The sequence below is a fragment of the Prosopis cineraria genome, unplaced genomic scaffold (genome assembly GCF_029017545.1).
Source record: "Prosopis cineraria cultivar Desert tree isolate PC_DT_omini unplaced genomic scaffold, ASM2901754v1 PC4, whole genome shotgun sequence".
Classification (NCBI taxonomy): domain Eukaryota; kingdom Viridiplantae; phylum Streptophyta; class Magnoliopsida; order Fabales; family Fabaceae; genus Prosopis; species Prosopis cineraria.
This window is the reverse complement of record NW_026555335.1, coordinates 9,764,058-9,777,106: the sequence shown is the minus strand read 5'-3', so window position 1 is coordinate 9,777,106 and position 13,049 is coordinate 9,764,058. Positions and strand designations below refer to the sequence as shown.

At 32.0% G+C, this 13,049-nt stretch overlaps 1 protein-coding gene and 1 non-coding gene across 2 annotated transcripts; one reads left to right on the top strand and one right to left on the bottom strand.

The window, feature by feature from the left end:
• Positions 1-7,097: 7,097 nt before the first annotated feature.
• On the top strand, positions 7,098-7,204 carry LOC129310194 (U6 spliceosomal RNA). Its single transcript, XR_008593034.1, has one exon. It is a non-coding gene; the product is annotated as a U6 spliceosomal RNA (small nuclear RNA).
• Positions 7,194-12,222, bottom strand: LOC129308826 (putative transcription factor bHLH041). The gene is made up of 8 exons (XM_054950215.1): positions 12,110-12,222; positions 11,887-12,027; positions 11,657-11,765; positions 11,551-11,565; positions 11,393-11,461; positions 10,712-11,305; positions 10,221-10,613; positions 7,194-7,362 (listed from the first exon to the last, which is right to left on the bottom strand). Exons 1-8 carry the CDS (start codon positions 12,220-12,222, stop codon positions 7,294-7,296), a joined length of 1,503 nt encoding a protein of 500 aa, XP_054806190.1. The 3' UTR covers positions 7,194-7,293.
• Between the last annotated feature and the right edge of the window lie 827 nt (positions 12,223-13,049).

Genomic DNA, 13,049 nt, shown 5'->3' with positions numbered 1-13,049 from the left:
AATGCGGACCCTATAAGATTTTCTAAAAAAGTAGTTGTAAATATAAGTTTAGAAATTCTAACTACAAATAAAATATTTAAATGACTAAGGGTGAATGAGCAGATCATCCTTAAAACTTTAAGTTTAATAGCACCATAGACTATAAACTCATTTATTATGTAAATTATTCTTTCAACTTTTAAAAATAATGCAATTTGACTCCTTTAGTGAATAAGAGTTAACTTTAACCGTAAGTTAACTAGAAAATAATACTTCTTCTATCCCAAATTATAAGACACTTTTAAATAAAATATTGCATACCAATAAAACTTATTAAATACACTTTAAAACTTTACTTTTTCAAGCCAAAAATATAAACTTTTAAAAATAATTTTTGTTTAATACTCCATTAATAAAAGAATATTGAAGAGGGAGAATATATGAGAAGGATAATATTAAAAAATTATTATTAATAAAATTTTATTTTTATTAAAAGTATCTTATATTTTAGGATGTTGAATCTTTTCTAAAAGTGTTTCATAATTTTTGATTCTTGTACTTTTTTTTAAAATTATTTTAAGTCCCTCTATGAACGAAGTATAAGGATTTTGGAAGGACTTAAAATAATAAAAAAATAAAAGTAAATGAACTAATAACAAAATGCAAGCAAAGTAAATGAACCTAAAATTATGTTTTTCCATTTATGTTATACAAGAAGATGAATTATTAATTATTTTTTATAATTTTATTTTTTTTTAAATTTTCTATGATTAGAGTAATTAAGAAGTTGCATGTAAGCAAAAATGTTTTGAAGATAACATTTAATAAGAATAAATTGTTAAATTTATTTTATTTTTTATTTTTGATGAAATAATTAGGGATGACTAAGATATATATATTATAAAAAGGGAAAGCGTGAATAATTTTCCAGATATCCCTATCAATGACCTGTGAAGTATGTGAATCCCCTCTCCTTTGTATCTGGTGTTCACGGAGCCATATAATATTTATTATCTTATTGTGATTATGTGACTGTGTAATGACAAGACACAGCCAATTATTATTGTTAAATTCTTGTTCTCATCTTCGAAAGCCAACAACGAATTATATGAGTCCCCACAGTGTCCTCAGGGTTAAAAAAAAAAAAAAATCTATTTTCGCAGCCAAGACTGATAAGATTCTGGCTTGAGTGAGGAAATACTCCCCAGTACTATTTATCACTTTGGCTTGAGTTTTATTCTCCTTTTTATAATGAGTTATATTTACAATTTATTACCATACCTTTCTCTTTTTACTCTAATTTAATGTTGATATAAGAAAATATTTTTTAAAAAAATATACTTAATTTTTAAATAGAGTTAATAAATTTTAATGTTTGTATTAATTTTAATAAAAAACCTGTTAAGTGTGACAGTGACGTCTTCTTTCTCGGCCAAGTCACAGTGACTTTCAAACCATATCAGAAAGATGAGAGTGACATTAGATTTGGAGCCAACACTTTTTCCACGAAGGAAGTTGTCTTTAAGTTTCACTTTGACCAGTCCACACGCTTGAAGTGACTCGCATCAGACATTGAAAATCTTGTTCCCTGGCCCAACTCCACAAAATGGGCCCAGCCCATTAAATAACCTGTTCCCTTCCCTTGTCATTTATCTTCAATATGGTTAAAACTCGGCTGTACTGAAAAAATAAAGAAACAGTGAAGCTTTTTAATTGTTCAAATTTGTTTCAGTTGTCAAGTTAGTCCTTCAAATATAATTTTTATCAATTTGATTCATCACATATTTCAAAATTATCATGTTAATCCCTTATATTTGAAAACACAAATTTAATCTCAAATTAATGCAACATGTAAAGTATTTTATAATTTGACATATATATGTAACTAAATGAGAATAAATTAACTCTCAAATTATTTTAATTTTAGATTTAGTATGTAATTTGGATCATGAATTATAAGTTCCGGGACAATTTGAACCTTATACCCATAATTGGTACATTTTCGACCATAAATAATTAAATTTGGATCATCCTTACCTCTGTTGTTAATTGGCCCTCACATCCGTTAATAAAATCCTTGCCACCTAGATTTTATTAAGGGTTAAATGAAAATTTGACCCCTAAATTATAGGTCCAGAGGCAACCTTAAACCTGTCTTTAGTACATTTGAATCATAAACAATTAAATTTAAGGCAATTTAGCCAGACTATTAAAATGGTACCAACATCCGTTATTTTAAGTGTAGGCCAAGATATTAAAAATCTTGTTCCCTAGCCCAACTCCACAAAATGGGCCCAGCTCATAAAATAACCTATTCCCTTATCATTTATCTTCAATATGGTTAAACTCGGCTGTATTGAAAAAATAAAGAAATAGTGAAGCTTTTAATTCTTCAAATTTATTTCAATTGTTAATTTCGTCCTTCAAACATAATTTTTATCAATTCGATTCATCACATATTTCAAAATTATCATGTTAATCCCTTATATTTTAAAACGTATTTTAAAACACAAATTTAATCTCAAATTAATATAACATGTAAAGTATTTTGATGACTTGACATATATATATATATATATATGTAATTGAATGAGAATAAATTAACTCTCATATTTGTTTAATTTTAGAGTTAATATGTAATTTGGACCATGAATTATAGGTTTAAGGATAATTTGAACTCTATGCTCATAATTGGTACATTTTGGACCTTAAATAATTAAATTTGGGGCATCCTCACCTCCACCGTTAATTGGTCCTAACATTCATTAATAAAATCCTTGCCACCTAGATTTTATTAAGGGTTAAATGGAAATTTAAACCCTAAACTATAGGTCTAAAGGCAATTTAAACCTTAAACTCATCTTTGATACATTTTAAATTATAAATAATTAAATTTGAGGCAATTTGATCAGACTATTAAAATGGTACAAACATCCATTACTTTAAGTATAGGCCAAGACAGGTGGCATTGGATTTTTTCTCTTTGTGTGTCTTTGCCTTTTTACATTCTTAGGTGGCATCTCCCTCTTCTTCTACTATGAGACTTTTTTGCAGAAATTCCTCCCCCACAACAACCTCATGGATGAATCCTCCAACAATAATCTTGATCTATACTCCTCTAAACATTTTTGAATGTACAAGTTCAAGGTCCTCTGGTGTCGTCGTCACTGAAGAAGAAACTTATAGTCATCTAGTACGTGCCAAACAACATCGCTTTGATCATGATCAATCAACCTAGTCCTTTAAACTCGTTGCCCAAGTTAATGATAGTTGACCTTTCCCAAGCATTCAAGAGGCTAGATAAGAATGATTTGGTATGAATATACATATTAACTAGCTTAGGTTGAACCTTCTATTTAGGCATGAAATTACAATGAAAAATGTCTTCAAGGGTGATGTTAGAGGGTTTATAGTGATGGCCAGATTTGAGATTGCACTAGCTTGTTACATTTTGATTTCTTTAAAAAGAGTCAAGTTCATATATATCCATGTAAATCTCATTTATAATTTATTTTCTTTTAATTTAATAAATTATAGATTGATTTATACCCTGGTGATTTGGATTCACATGTGTTTGTGCTAATTTTAATTTAATTTGTTTTGGAGTCTACTATCATATATATACACTTCTAACTAACCTTATGGATTTCATGATTTGTGTAACAGCCCTCCTGGGTCACCACTGCCTCTCCAGGGTCTTTTCCCAGGCGCTGGACAACACACATGTCACCACATGATTGCCGGCTTTCCCACTGGTGGTACAATGGTTATTCCTCACCCCACCTTCACGAGGGTCTTTTGGAACCTCCCCAGACTCGAACCTCCAACCTCTACCACCTTAACGAAGTTGAGGCGAAGTCTGGTACCATTGAGTCACTTGACTCAATGGTACCAGACTTCGCCTCAACTTCGTTAAGGTGGTAGAGGTTGGAGGTTCGAGTCTGGGAAGGTTCCAAAAGACCCTGGAGAGGCAGTGGTGAGGAATAACCAGTGACTCAATGGTACCAGACTTAGCCTCAACTTTGTTAAGGTGGTAGAGGTTGGAGGTTCGAGTCTGGGGAGGTTCCAAAAGACCCTGGAGAGGCAGTGGTGAGGAATAACCACAGTACCACCTGTGGGAAAGTTGGCTTTGGTCCAGTGATGGGCCAGAGTCCAGTACCGAGTCGAGGCCCAAGGGGTGGCTCCGTACTGTTACAATTTGCCATTAGCTATCAACAAAAAGTAGGATAAGGGCAGAAATGCTATCAAAAATAAAGAAGCATGAGCCCCATTATGCTTGAAGCAAATGAATGTTAATTTTAAATTAACAGTGGTAGCGAGATTGCTTTAAATTTAATTATTGAGAGTTCAAACTATACTAAATACAAGTTCAAGATTGAAATCACCTCTGGGCCTATAGTTTAAGGTCTAAATTGCCATTCAATCCTTTTATTAACAAATGTTAGGACAAAATTAACGGTAGAGGCAAGAATACCTTAAATTTGATTGTTTAGGTTCCAAAATGTACCGATTACAAGTATAGGTTTCAATTCATCCATGAACTTATACTTCAAAATTTAAATTGCAAATTAAGCCTTAATTTTATATTAATCTAGTCATGTTACATTTTTGTTCTTTTGTTTATTAAAATTTATAGGTTTGTTTATTTTTCTATCCAAATAATTATACTTGTTTTTACTAATCTGCATGGCTATCATCAATATTTCATTATACATGTCAGCACATTTTAACAATATTACTTTATATTTAAATAATAAGGACCAAATCAGTAACTAAGGCAAATTTAAGGGATCAAGTGAAGAAAAATTAAATTTGAGACACCAAATGATAATCTAGGCAAACTTAAGGACTAAAAGTTTCATTATCCTTTTTTATTATGAGTTAATATGCAATTTAGACCATGAATTATAAGTCCAGGGGCTATTTAGACCCTAAACTTATAATTGATGCATGTTGAATCTTAGATAACTAAATTTGGGATAATCCAACTTCTACCATTAATTTTAATCTAATGCTTGTTACTTTTAAATAATAGGCCCAATATAACTCTCTTTCTTCCCCATCTTTAGTTCACTACTCTCCCAAATGGCATGTCTTCTCCCTCCACTCTCTCTCTTTTTGTCCAAGCTTTGCTTCTTTCTTTTTGAACTCCATGAATTCCTAGCTCGACATGATGCTATGGATAAGTCTTTGAGAACTTGCTTAATGGAGGTTCTGGTTTCCTCAGCTGCTTCTGGGGCTATTTTTCTTGATCCTTTTCAAGAAATTTGTTACAGTGCTCTTCTGCTTGTCTAACGTAGATGTTGCTCGTTCTTATTCTCTTCCTGCTTTGCTTTTGTTATCTAATTTAGGAGGGCTTGCTTTCCTAAACAAAGTTCTATTATCATTTTTTATTATCAATAGAGTATAATAATATGCTATTGACCCCTCTCAAATTTTTTTATCTAATTTTGCTTTTAGTCTTGTAGTTTTTTTTTTCAATTGTCTTTAATCCTTACAGGGGTTAAAAATATTGAAACTATAAGGACTTAAAGAACTAATGTCATATAATATTACTAAAACTACAAGGATTGAAAATATACTACAAGGGTTAAAAGCAAAAATCAATGAAATTATAGAGACCGATGATTGTGTCTTCTTTTTTCTTAATGTATAGATAATACTCTTTCAAATTTTTAGTCATCCATAAATAATCTCTTAAACTCTTTTTGCCAAAATCTCTTGAACTTTAAGTGGTATGCAAGTAGTCATATTATATTATTTTAATTAAATAACAAATAAATTAATGACGTGAAATTATTTGCATAAATATAAACATTTAAGGGATTTATTGTAAAATTTTAAAAATTAAAGAAATTACCTGCATGTAATCCAAACTTCAAGCGAGGATATACAATTTAAACTTTAAGGGCTCGTTTAAGTAACTCACAAAAACACATTCAAATTCAAACTACATTTAAAATGTGTTTTTACCAAATTTAATAAATAATTGAATCCTCCAAATGAATTTTTGTCAAATGTAAAATAAAAACCAAACACACACTAAGTGGTATGCAAATAATCAAATAGAGAGAGAGTACTGTATTATTATACATAAATATATGGGAGAATTGCATTGCAGGCTGCTAAAAGACAAAAAATTATGGTGTGAGCCCTAAAAAGTCTAAAAATGCACTGCAGGCCCAAAGACACCTATTGCAATTTTTCTTAAGAGCAAAAACATAATTTTACCCTTGTATAATTTGAAAACTCAGGTTTTATGCCAAATCCTCATCCACGAAGCACAATACAATATTCATAAATTCTTAACACGATGCCATGTGTATCTAATTAATATGTAGGTTAATTAAAATATAAGTCATACAAAGCATGTACAACACAATGTACATGGATGCATAATAAAATGTTTATAAATTTTCAATACAATTAAAATAGTCATGTAGGGCATATACAGTATAATGCCCATGGGTACACAATACGACATTCATGTATTCTTAACATGATGTCCATTAAGTGTCTAATTGATATGTAGGTTAATTAAAACATAAATCACACAGAGCATGTACTAACACAATGTACATGGATGCACAATACGATATTCATGAATTCTTCCACAATTAAAATAGTCATGTAGAGCATGTACAATACAATGTCTATGAGTGCACAATACGATATTCATATATTCTCGACGCAATATCAATTAGTGTCTAGTTGATCTATAGGTTAATTAAATTAGTCACGCAGAGTATGTACAATACAATGTTCATGAATGCAAAATATGATATTCATGAATTCTCAATACAATATTCATGAATTTTTAATACCAAGTTCATGTGTGTCTAATTGATCAATATATTTAATAAAATGTACAAGTTATGTAAATAATGTGCAACACAATGTCCACGTATGCACAATACAATATTTATAAATTCTCAATTGAATATCTATGCGTGTCAAGTTAATTAAGGGAAAAAGTGTACTTTTTTCTTTAAGAAAGATTGTAACAAGAATCCTTGAGTCTACCTGCGGTGCATTTTTAGAATTTTTTTTAGCCTGGAGCAATTTTTTTTTTCTTTTTTAGGGCTGGAGTGTGATTCTCGCAAAATATATTATACATGGTCCCTTGCGATTGGGGACATCGGATAAAATTAAAACAATATACAGTAGATTAGCATGGCCCAACGCGAAGATGAGACGCAAAAACCGAGAAAAGATACTATAAATGAAAACTTGGAAGCATTAATTTAGTGTACAAAAATATGCGAAAACCAAAACCGATGGGATGACATGTCAGGTGGTAATTGGTCTTGCTAGTCAGTTCGCCAGGTCAGCAACCATCCTTCTCACTGCTTCTGTAAGGGCAGCCTCATCCCATTCGCTCCCCTGCAAACGCATCATTTTGATTTTTGAGACGGAACTCCATCAATAAATTAAGCAGAAAAAAAAGTCATCACTCATATATATGTTATTATGGTTTTCTTTGCCAGACATCACATATGTTACTTTTTCTATTTTTCAGCATGTTTTAAATCCCTAAAAATCAGATAAAATTAAAACTCAATTAGAAAGCCATAATAAATATGACTGCTAAGTAGTATAATTATATACAGTATATTGTAACTAATGAGCTCCCTGATCTTGCCTTTTTTTTTTGGGAGGGGGGAAGGGCTCCATGCTATTTAGTAATTATCTCAAATTTTAATTTTATCATGACCTTATTTTTCTTTATTTTTAATTTTTTTCTATTCTGTCATTGTTTTTAACTAACTTTGAAAGCGAACATAAAGATCATCATGATTCATGACCAGTATATGTGAATATCAGGCCAAATAAATTTATACCATACATATGTCTGTGTGTAGGTAAATAACAAACTCAATTATTTAAAAACATTTAATTTATAGTATAAGATCTTAAATTTCAAAACCATTTTTAAAAATTAAAAAATGAAAAATAAATTAATTCAAAGTCTTTTTATCTAAAACATACAATAAATTACACTCTTACAGGATTATTGAATTGAAGCATATAGACAAGGGAACGTTGCTAACCCGCCGGAACCAAATTATTGTTTAAGGCAAATTCATAACATACTAATCAATTATATATTTTAAAAATTAAATGTTTATACAACTATATCATTATTTTTCAATAAAAACATGAAAATAATATGACTTTAATAATAATGTGATTTGCATATACAATGTTATATAATTGTGTGATTCTTCATCTGAATTATATATATATATATATATATATGTCATGTGTATGTCATCCTGTTATTTACAAATCATGTGCCTATTATATTCTGATATAATAGCACAAATTTTTTGAATATATAACAAGTATGTCAAAATTTGAACATGTTGCTGCTTGCTACTAATTTCAATAAAAAAAAAATCTACTACCTCATACTACATATGTCAAGTATTAATCAACTCAGTTTAGCATGAATGATATAATGAAAGCTCTCATCTTTCAATTAAACAAGTGACCAAGGGTTTATTTGTTTATTTATAGAGTAAAATGGGGTATATATCATTACTCAATGCAGGATTACAAAACAGCACCGTTGAACATTATATGGGGGATTTATTTATTTGTGTAGACTACTCGTTATATCGATTTTCATCAAAACAAAATGAAGATTAGTTGTAACATATACAATTCAATTAGGAGACTCTTTCTTTTAGAATAGCAGCTGAAATAGAGTGTATCAAATTAAAACAAATTTTGCAACACACTTTACACACCCACACACACACACATTATCTAATTCCTATCTGTATGTTGCACGATATATTACTCAAAGCTTTTTTCCAGCACGTGACAACTTTCGACAAGAAATCAACGTGGTTCAAATTCTTAATTGGTGGCTGCCAGGGGGGGTAACCAGGATTGAAATGGGAGGGGGCCAGATTTAAATAAAATTTTTTACATGCTATTGATAATTTTATTAAATACTTACATTGTATGAAAAATATCGGAAAAATCATTTGAAATTATTTAATATTTTAAGAAATGAAAAGATATTTAAAGTCAAGTCAAATATTTTTTATACATATGATAAAACTCTAAAAAAAACTATATACTTGACCTACTGAAACTAATATTAACCAATACTATTTACAAAGTAAATAATGAAAATGCATTTATTTAAATACTTACTCAATTTTTGTAAAGATAATTTATTCAAGAAAAATGTTTTTAAACAACATACTAAAAAAATAATATATACAATATAAATATTAAGTTTCACTCTTTTTAATATTCATCTCGCACTAATAATAAAAATATTTTTATAAACAAATATAGTAGAAAAATATACTTTATTTTGAATTAATAAATATATATTTTTTGCTGGGTAACAGTGGGAAGGGAGGCTGCTGAAACAAGACACCTTCAACATATATGTGGGCCCGCCGTCGGTGGCTGCCAAAAATGTATGGAACCTTCTTGTTGAATATGGGATCGTTGAATATATCCTCAGAAAATGTGGCATGCCGCAGCCCACCAAGCTATCATTGCAGTTGCTAGGATCCTTCCTATTAACCTTATAACTATCTACACAAATCATTAAGTTGGTTCTGAATCTATGAAAATACGAATTAATTGCTCTCTCTGGACTCAAATATAAGACACGTGAGAGAATTTGTTTAAACCAAGATATAAAACGCTATTCTTTTTTGTCTTAAGCATTTTCTATTTTTACTCCTAGCCACACAATATTCTTCTGCAAAACCAAAGCAACCTTTGTCCTAGTACAAATTTAATGAGTAAAATTCATTTAATTTATATTATTTCCTAATACATATGTGTAAGTATGAACTCTGAATACAGGAGCACAAAATCTACCCATACATAGATAACCTCATTTGGCACTAATTAATTACCACTTGGGTTTAAGCTTGCAACTTACGTGGTAATTAATTAAATGCCTACACAACTTAATTGTTTTTTTTTGTTTTAAAAATAAAAGTGTTATACATACATACACACGTACATATGTCCTTAGCAACGACTTAAGGTGCATATAGTAGCATGGCCATGTGTGAAGTTTGGCCAATTCTCATCAAGCCAATACGTACGCACAGAAAGGAAATTAAATTTTCTATGCGTACAGACCACTATATTAATTAGTGAGGCAATATCATAGAACCCTAAGAAAGAGGTAAGATAGACATGGCTCAAAACTTGTACCTACTCAACTGTCAGTAGAGTTCGGGATTCATATTACGTACCTCTATCTTCAGTCTCAAAGTTGCTTCATTAATGGCGGTTCCTTGTTGTGCTATGCGTGTGTTAGCGTCCACAGAAACTAAACTCACTCTCTGAACACTTTTCAAGAATTCCAATAGGCGAATCAATATATCGACCTGAGAATTGCGTTGTCCTCTCACAGTCACTTGCAGGTCGATGAATCTTTCCTCTGATAAGCTCGATCTCGGTACATCAGAAACTCGCACAATCAATCTTTCAACAGAGGGACTGGTATTCGTTTCTTGACCTTTTAATAATTGCTTTGCTTTCATTTGTGCCTCAACTTGCTGATCTCCTTTGGTCATCTTTTCAATCTCAGCCATCAAAGAGTTCAATGTCTCCTTTGCTGCTGTAAGTATTGAAGCTTTGTCTTTCTACGCACGGAAAATTCAATTATTTACTCCCAGGAATTTATTTGAATTAACTTATGAATCAGAAGATTAATTATCTATATATGTAGGCTGGTGCGTGCCTTGGTTCCTGGAGGGAGTAGTGACCAAAGTGCCTGAAAATTCTGACTGAGTTTCTCACGTCTTCTTCGTTCTGATATCATATGAAGGAGCTGGGTACTAGTGGGACGACTTGCTTGATAACGCTCTCTCATCTTCATGTAATGTAAGCCTCTGAACAATTCAAATGATCTCTTGAGCAAACTTTGCTGCCTGCCCAAATTGGATTTGGAACAATCCATTTCTGAAGGCCTGTAACTCGTAAAAGCACAAGTTCCTTCTAGTTCTGGAGGTGTATCAGGCAGATTTTGCTGATGATGAAAGGCTAAATCATTAGAAGAAGAAGAAGGCGAAGATATAACATGAAGAATTGCTCTAACTATCGAGTCGTGTTCATTCTCTTGCTGCTGCAGCATTTCAGGCAACAGACGAGTGCCCAGAAAATTATTACCGAATAGGAAGGATGTGTTTTCGGGGCCGCTTGCCGTGGAAAATGATCTCAAGGAAGATGAAGAAGATGAAGAAGGTGGATTAATAATCCTCAGTTCAGCTGGATGGGACTGTCTAGAAAATTCTTCTGGAAACAAGTTCCTCATATCTGTTTGAATCTTACCACCCTGCACAGGGAAAAACAAACATATATATCTGAATCCAAACAATGAACAAATTGATTTTGGTAGAGCAATTATATATAATTTACTGACTTGATCAGAGACAACTGATGAGAAACCAAGCTCAATTTCCCCATTTCCACAACCTATGAAAACAGCTGTCTGTAAATAAGGAACATAGTATTAATGCTTACCATGCTTAGGTTTTCACTAAAAGAACTAGAAAAGGTATCTCTAGTTCAGCAACAAACCTTAATCCTTGCTTCCTGTAAAAACAGACATCATTAATGCGAGTTTTGTTAGCCAACAACATTACGGTGTGATGATATATTTGCCTAGTAAACGTGAGTGAATTACCTGAAAGAACCTTCTTTGTACATCTGTCCGCGCCAGTCTCAGGAGATCGGATTGTTGCAGCTCTAGGCAGGTGTACTGGTGGTTACGGAAAGCGAGTCCGGGAACGCCACTGATTTATAAAACAAGAAGCAAAAACACTCTTCAATTAATGCAAAAGAGACCGAAATCAGCGAAAATATTCCGATTTGCATAATCAGGGAACTAACTAATACAAGAGTAATCAGCCATACTTATCAGAAGCAGTGACATCAAATTCGAAACCCCTATATTGATCAAAAAGCCCCTGATCCACACTCGCCAAACCCAGAGAAGAAGAGACGGCTTGGTGATTCGGTGCGACGTCGTACAAACCATCCAAGAAGAGCAACCGACTGCGCAGAGTGGAATTAAAGATCAGAAAAATGAATAAACATTGACAAGTCCTGTGTGTGGGTGTAATTATACAGCGATTACTTGGATGAGGAACTGTAGGACCAGAGGCAGATATAAGCGCAGCCAAAAGTGTGACGTACTGATCGGAGGAATTCAAGTCTTTGGGCTTCGGAGAAGGAGAAGACGCTATCCATGGATGGAGTTGATGATGATGAAGCTAGGGTTTCTTCATTAATTAAGAGAGTACATAGTAGAAGTTGGTGCCAGTCACGTTAGGATATGTGAGAGTGAGTGGCTCTAACTTCGTTGTGAATATTCGACAAACACTTGGAATGTTATATATGGCAGATTAGGGAACATGGTTGAAAACAGCAAGATGACAGATCTGTGCGTGTGAAAGGGTGCTAGAGATATAACTGTTGAGGATTATAGAAGCAGGTGATGATTACGTGAAGCAGGTGATGATTACGTGCAAGGTGTGAAACCCCCATAAAAGAAGAAATTAGAGAAAATGAAAGGGCCGCCTGCAAATTCAAGGACGAAGCTATACTTAAGAGGGGAGAGAGATATTATAAAGCACTAAATGGGAAAGAAATGTCCTGTTGAAAAGTATATGGATTGGAAAAGTAGAGAGTCTTGGCCAAAAAAAGGGGAAAAAAAAACGAAAAGAAAAAAAGAAAAGAAAAGTAGGGAGTCAAAGTCAATGCATGAAATTTTGTTAACCACCCCACGAGCTTTCTTTTCACAATCCTTCTTTACTAAATTCTCTTTACTTCTAATCTACCCAATCTAAGCCATGATGCTCGGACTTTGATCCCTTCATTTATCAAAATAAAATTCATTTATTAATATCTATAAATTAATTATGCTTAACAAATTGTCAAATAATATTGAACTGGAATTGAACTCATCAACTGACTCAATTATTATTATTATTATTATTATTTTTTGGGTTCTAGCTGGCTAAGTAGTAAGCTAACATTTTTTTTACTGATCTCGTTGTGCCAAATTAAGTGGGTCG

What these genes read in the sequence shown, in the direction of transcription:
- LOC129308826 (XM_054950215.1), bottom strand. Translation starts at nt 12,222, where the DNA reads ATGGATAGCGTCTTCTCCTTCTCCGAAGCCCAAAGACTTGAATTCCTC. An exon ending in TACTCCCTCCAGGAACCAAG is followed by an intron (nt 10,614 to 10,711) that starts GCACGCACCAGC and finishes TTCCGTGCGTAG; the next exon opens with AAAGACAAAGCTTCAATACT. An exon ending in CTTTGAGACTGAAGATAGAG is followed by an intron (nt 7,363 to 10,220) that starts GTACGTAATATG and finishes ATGCGTTTGCAG; the next exon opens with GGGAGCGAATGGGATGAGGC.